General features: G+C 44.6%; 1 protein-coding gene across 1 annotated transcript in view; it reads left to right on the forward strand.

Moving 5' to 3' along the window:
- VLDLR (very low density lipoprotein receptor) overlaps window positions 1–5,766 on the forward strand; it is a 30,317-nt gene extending 24,551 nt beyond the window's left edge. Inside the window, exons 14-19 of the mRNA XM_024734250.1 lie at window positions 307–448; window positions 1,296–1,442; window positions 2,659–2,742; window positions 3,130–3,210; window positions 4,053–4,222; window positions 5,112–5,766. Coding sequence (XP_024590018.1) covers window positions 307–448; window positions 1,296–1,442; window positions 2,659–2,742; window positions 3,130–3,210; window positions 4,053–4,222; window positions 5,112–5,147 — 660 coding nt within the window. The 3' untranslated portion in view covers window positions 5,148–5,766. The remainder of the gene's footprint in view (window positions 1–306; window positions 449–1,295; window positions 1,443–2,658; window positions 2,743–3,129; window positions 3,211–4,052; window positions 4,223–5,111) is intronic.
- Window positions 5,767–6,368: the final 602 nt, after the last annotated feature.

The following is a 6,368-nucleotide window of genomic DNA, read 5'->3' on the forward strand; positions in this document are numbered from 1 at the left end:
ACATCTAAGTGTATACCTCTGAGTTACTGTAGCACCTTGGGGAGAAGGAACCGGGGAAGGAGGGAAGGACAGAGGGGCATGACTTGAGAAACTGCGTTCACCTAAAACCTGGGACAAATGACGTACCGATTCCTCATAGCATTTTAAGAAACCTGAACTCATGCTTCTCTCAGAGTTTTACATCCGATGTCCCAGACCAGCTTTAAATAAACTTGGTCCATTAAATTGCCAGTAAATAATAATGACCTCAGAGACTGACGCGTGTTAATCCTACACGTACATACTAATATGGGGGTTCTGTTTTAGGATCGTGTCTACTGGATAGATGGGGAAAATGAAGCCGTCTACGGCGCCAATAAATTCACTGGATCGGAGCTGGCCACTCTAGTTAACAACCTTAACGATGCCCAAGACATCATCGTCTATCATGCACTTGTACAGCCATCAGGTACCGTGGGGAAGCAGAGCCCCTCGTGGCTACTTTCAGGGTAGCAGCATGACACAGTGCCCCTGGGTATCTGTAGCTCCCTAGCAACTCAGCTTGCTCTACAATGGAACTTTCCCCTCCTGGACCCTCCCTCAAACCTGGTGCTCGGTTTATTTTATTCTGACTTCCAAGTCGAAGAGCTTGAGGACTTCATCTCTTAGCTGCCCTCCCAACCATCAGTGTTCTGTCTTTTATTTCAGTCCCTTCCATATCTCCTTGGCATTCATTCCTTCTTGCTAGGACTGTTGCACTAGCCTCCAAAGTCGCTTTTATGCCACAGCCTTTTCCTCCCTCCCCACTATGGCACGTCGTATATGGAATTGTGTGCTTCCTCAAACACTGTGGTCTCCTGCTCAGAATACTTGACTGGTTCTACCCAAATGAAACCCTTAAACCTCCCCATAGCTGGGTTCCTTCTGTGTTGTGGGAGTGAGGCAAAGCCGCAGAGCATGCTTCTCTCCTTCCTCTGAGCCTCAGACTAGCCAGTTTGTAAGCTTTGGACCAATAGTGAGGCCAGGTCCGGTCACCCATCTCCTTTCCCCACCTCTTCCCTCACCACCCAACTGTTTACGGCATAACTCTTGTCCTACTTCCAAGAAGTTTCTGTGGCACTTTGCTGTCCTTAGAGCGTGCTGCCTGTACCCTTACATTTATCCTTCACTGGTATTGGTTTAACTTTAGGGTTTGACAGAGTATACGAGTTTAGGCTCCTTGGAGACAAGGAGTCATGTCTTCAGCATCTAGAACCAAAGTTTATGTACAGCAGGCACTGGAAGACCCATTTTAAAGGACTTTTCTTTCTGAACAGGTAAAAACTGGTGCAAAGAAGACATGGAGAATGGAGGATGTGAATACCTCTGCCTGCCAGCCCCACAGATTAATGACCACTCTCCAAAATATACCTGTTCCTGTCCCAATGGCTACAGTCTAGAGGACAATGGCCGAGAATGCCAAAGTAAGGCTTTTTACTTTTCAAACACAAGCAGGACATGCAACAGGCATTAGACTAAAACACTAGCTACAGAAACTAGCCTGGGTTTTAAGAATTCTGTTTTAACTCACTCTTGGAATAGATTGGAGAACATATCTGCTACTATTGCATGCCAGGAGTTCACATCACTACTTCAGGACTAACTCATTTCAACATTAGATGAGTCTACAGGTGACTATGCTGATTTATACCAATTACAGCACTGAGCCAGCCAACTTGCAGATAATTAAACAAAGTCTTAACATTTTCCTCCAAAGAGAGAGGCCTGAAATTAGTCTTAAAAAAGGCCTTGGGGGACTTCCCTGGTGGCTCAGTGGTTAAGAATCCGCCTGCCAATGCAGGGGTCATGGGTTCGATCCCTGGTCCGGGAAGATCCCACATGCCACAGAGCAACTAAGCCTGTGTGCCACAACTACTGAGCCTGGGCTCTAGAGCCCACGAGCCACAAGTACTGAGCCCGCATGCCACAACTACTGAAGCCTGCACGCCTAGAGCCCGTGCTCCGCAATAAGAGAAGCCACCGCAGTAAGAAGCCCGCACACCGCAATGAAGAGTGGCCCCCACTCACCGCAACTAGAGAGCAGGAAGACCCATCGCAGCCAAAAAAAAAAAAGGCCGTGGTTACAGGAAACCTTCTGGCCCCCGTGGGTGACATTATCTTAAACTCCTACTTAAACGAAACGTGCATTTTAGTCTCCTGTTCTTAGCTTTTGATTAACCGGCAAATTAAACCCGCGGGTTGTGAGCGAGGATCTCATATTGTGAGGTTTTTATTAGCGTGATACTGAGTCCCTACGGGGACTAGCTCTGTTTACTGAGAAAGCAGTTATCAGACAATTAGGCAGGAAGACTGGTATGCCTGGTGGTCTGGTTTTGAGAGCATTTCTTGCAGCTTCCAGGAGCCTGGGACTTTGCTTAGAGGGGTCCTTAAGTGAGGCCGTCGGTCCTTTTGAATTGTCTAACTCCAGATGCTTGCGATTCTGCCCGAAGACCCCAGTGTCTCTCTGGTTTTGCTGCTGTTTCCCTTGGTTATGGCACACCCACCCTGCAGTTTGGTTTGGCAGTGGTTTGTCAATTTCCCGCAGCGTTCAAATAACCCATCGCATGGCTTGTCTGGGCTAAACGGCTATAGCCACTCTGGAACCTTGGCATTGACCTGGTTCTTGGTTTTATAATTCAGGTACTGCAACTACTGTGACTTACAGTGAGACAAAAGATACCAACACGACAGAAATGTCACCAACTAGTGGACTAGCTCCTGGAGGTATTGGGTTCCGTTCTGCAAACTGTTCATCTCAGCTAACAGCCACACTCTTTGTACCTACCTGTTCCTTAAATCATTAATGCAGCCTTTAACTACTCGTTCTGCCCCTAATTGGTAACCTATATTTAAACTCCAAAGACTTAGAACCTGCAACCCTTAGCCTGACCTGACCCATTAAGATTTCTCTGAGACAGCTGTTAGTGAAACGGCTATTATAGCATGAGACTCACAAATACTTCTAGACCGGTTATTCTTGGTACACGACTGTAACAGATATTGAACATCAGTGGTGGATGCAAAAGGGCATGAGGCTTTCTCTACCAGGTGGTTGAATTTCTAAGTCTGAATTCAGATCCTTCTAAACTGATTCCTTTTATTCCCCTGTAGAGATCAATGTGACCACAGCAGTATCGGAGGTCAGTGTTCCCCCAAAAGGGACTTCTGCTGCCTGGGCCATCCTTCCCCTCCGTAAGTAGATTCCCCACATATCTGGATCCAAGGAACTTCTTAAATACCCGATGGGTATTTCTAGTTCATCTAGAGATGCCCTTCCCATGGCCCCTTGTACTGTCATAGCACTCGTGACACTGAATTACCCTTGCTCCCCTCACCAGCCCGGCACACTGATTTCAGAGTCCACAGCCTTCTGTACAGTGGTATCCTTAGCACAGCGACCGGCAGTGATGAATGGGGCTTACTGCTTTCTACTTCAGAGCTGTTCGTCTGGCTTTATCCCCTTTCATAATAAGTCCTTTCCAGTGAAGAACACTGTTCTGTTCCCCTTCGAAATATGTATAACACTTCATACAGAGGAGCTACACAAATGCTAAAAAGATTTCTTGAGGAGTCATAGAACTTGTAGAGGGTAAATTAAAAACAGTTAAGAATTTTCAAACGCTCTAAAGCTATTCTAGGGCGTGTGAATTCTAAAGCACTATGCCAAATGGCCTCTTTATCCTAAATTGTGGGATTCCAAGCTTGGCTAACAAACCAGGAGGACCACTTGAGGAGCCCTCCAGAAGCTTCCGCCGTTCGAATTCAGTCAGCCTGGGGAGGGGCCCAGGACTCCACATTTGCCCAGATGGATGTGCTGAGCTGAGCACCAGAGTCTATAGAATAACACAACCTCTGGTCTGAACTTGTTTTAAGCTCCCAGCCCATTTATAGTCTAACTTCTAGTCATCCCAGATTCCTAAAACGTGAAGCTTTTAATTAATTAAAAGCTCGGATTATCATGGATTCTTTAGCATGATCTTTTTCGTATGTTTTGAAACTAGACCTTGTTTAGTCACCTTCTAACTTTTCTTCAGTGCTCTTAGCAATGGCAGCGGTAGGTGGCTACTTGATGTGGCGGAACTGGCAACACAAGAACATGAAAAGCATGAACTTTGACAATCCTGTGTACTTGAAGACCACTGAAGAGGACCTGTCAATAGACATTGGTAGACACAGTGCTTCTGTCGGACACACGTACCCAGCAGTAAGTCAGCTTTGTGTCTTTATGTACCATGACTCACAGTAGGACTTTTTGGAAAGGAGACCACAACTCAAGCTATGGCTGTCTGGGCTAGAAAGAGCCATTAGAATCATGGAGCCACCAAATACTTCATCTGCTACCTGGAGATTAGACAGTCTAGGCTGTTAGAACTTAAGTAAGTCAGTTGACAAGTGTCTGCCCCAAACAGAATGACAAATCAATTAAGGACATCGCTATACAATTTGAGATATTCTGGGTTATAGAAACTACATGTAAGCATCAGCGTGTATCTAGGAGCCAAGTATCTCCTTTCTGAACTGTTCCATCAGTCGCCTGCTGGATTCTTAAAAGTAAATTAGCATATCATAGATTGGGGGGTTGACTTAAAGTCAGTGTATTGAGGGAGATTCATTTAGCCAAAATGACCAGATACCTGAAAATGACCTCTCACACCTCGTGGAGCTAGCTTCCCTTTCAACAGTAGTCAGTCACTTGTTCTTCAGTTGAAACTCACGTGCAGTATATGGCCTTCACTTACAGAACTCTGAACAGAACAAGTGCTGAGCACTTCCTCAAGCTCTGGTGAAACAAGAGTGTGGTCAGTTCACGGCACACGTGTGTCTTTTCACATTTTTCTCCAGGTTCTAAAATCATTAAGTAGAACAGGCAGAATTAGTCACACTGTTTTCTCTCTCTGCCAAGTAGCTGGAGTTGAATTCAAGTTAAAATGCATCAGTGATGCAACTCAGTACTGTCTGGGATCTGGCTTCCCTTCTGTGCACCTTTGGTCTCTGGATGACCAACGCAAAAGCAAGGTTCATTTTAGAGACTGAAGTTGCTACCTTCAGTGAGGGAATCACCAGACACATTCCGTGCTTTTTCTCTTCCACAGATATCCGTTGTAAGCACAGACGATGATCTAGCTTGACTTCTGAGACAAGTTGTGACCTCTGAGGTCTAAACCAGTAATAACCCACTTCGGAATGGTAACCGAGCCAGCAGCTGAAGCCTCTTTCTTCCTCCAGTTGGGAAGAACATCGAAATATCTTTGCGTGGATCAAGCTTGTATACTTAACCATTTTTATATTACTTTTGTAAATATTCCTGTCCACATTCTACTTCAGCTTTGGATGTGGTTACCAAAAGTATCTGTAACCCTTGAATTTCTAGACAGTATTGCCACCTCTGGCCAAATATGCACTTTCCCTAGAAAGCCATATTCCAGCAATGAAACTTGTGCTATAGCGTACACCACCTGTACATACATTGTATAGGCCATCTGTAAATATCCCAGAGAACAATCACTATTCTTAAGCACTTTGAAAATATTTCTATGTAAATTATTGTAAACTTTCTCAATGGTTGGGACAATGGCAATAGGATAAAACGGGTTACTAAGATGAAATCGCCAAAAAATTTGTAAACTAATTTTGTACGTATGAATGAAATCTTTGACCTCAGTGGAGGTTTGCAAAGACTAAGTATTCAAACTACTGTACATTTTTTTTCCAAGCGCTAAAAAAATTAAACCAAGCAGCTTAACCGTGGTTTGTGCCTATTCCTCTAGGATGAACGTCTATAAACAAGCTGAGTATCAGGTATTCTAACTAAATATTTGAGCTATGGATCTTGATATCGTATTATATAAGGAAGCCTACAATTTGGCTTGTTTCTCTTACAATCAAGTGCTAAAAGGATGAGGTACCACTTGATACTTGCCTCCCGAAATATTTATTTTGTAAAAGAAGCTAGCTTAACCTGCACCTGGAATTCTTCTTCTTTGAGGAAAGTTCCTATTCTCTTTCATTTGTTGCCTGAGCCAGAAACACATGCCAAGATTTCTGTCAATTCTGCTTCTCTGTACTTAAGTCTCTGTTTTACCTGTCCTATCATTATATAGTGTTCAAGGGCAAGTGCCTTGCAAAGCATGGGTAAGGACTTCCTCCTTTTACACGCCTAGACAGTCAACCCTGAGGAGAGCTAGGGAGGTAACAAGCAGAAATGCCATTCCTGAACAGTCTAAAGCAGTGGTTCTCAGCGGACTTAAGGTTAGCATCTGCATCACCTGGGAACGTGTTAAACATGCACATTCTCAGGCCCCACCCCAGACCTGCTGAATCAGAAACTCTGAGGGTAAGGTCCAGGGATA

The sequence above is a fragment of the Neophocaena asiaeorientalis genome, unplaced genomic scaffold (genome assembly GCF_003031525.2).
Source record: "Neophocaena asiaeorientalis asiaeorientalis breed wild unplaced genomic scaffold, Neophocaena_asiaeorientalis_V1.1 scaffold256, whole genome shotgun sequence".
Classification (NCBI taxonomy): domain Eukaryota; kingdom Metazoa; phylum Chordata; class Mammalia; order Artiodactyla; family Phocoenidae; genus Neophocaena; species Neophocaena asiaeorientalis.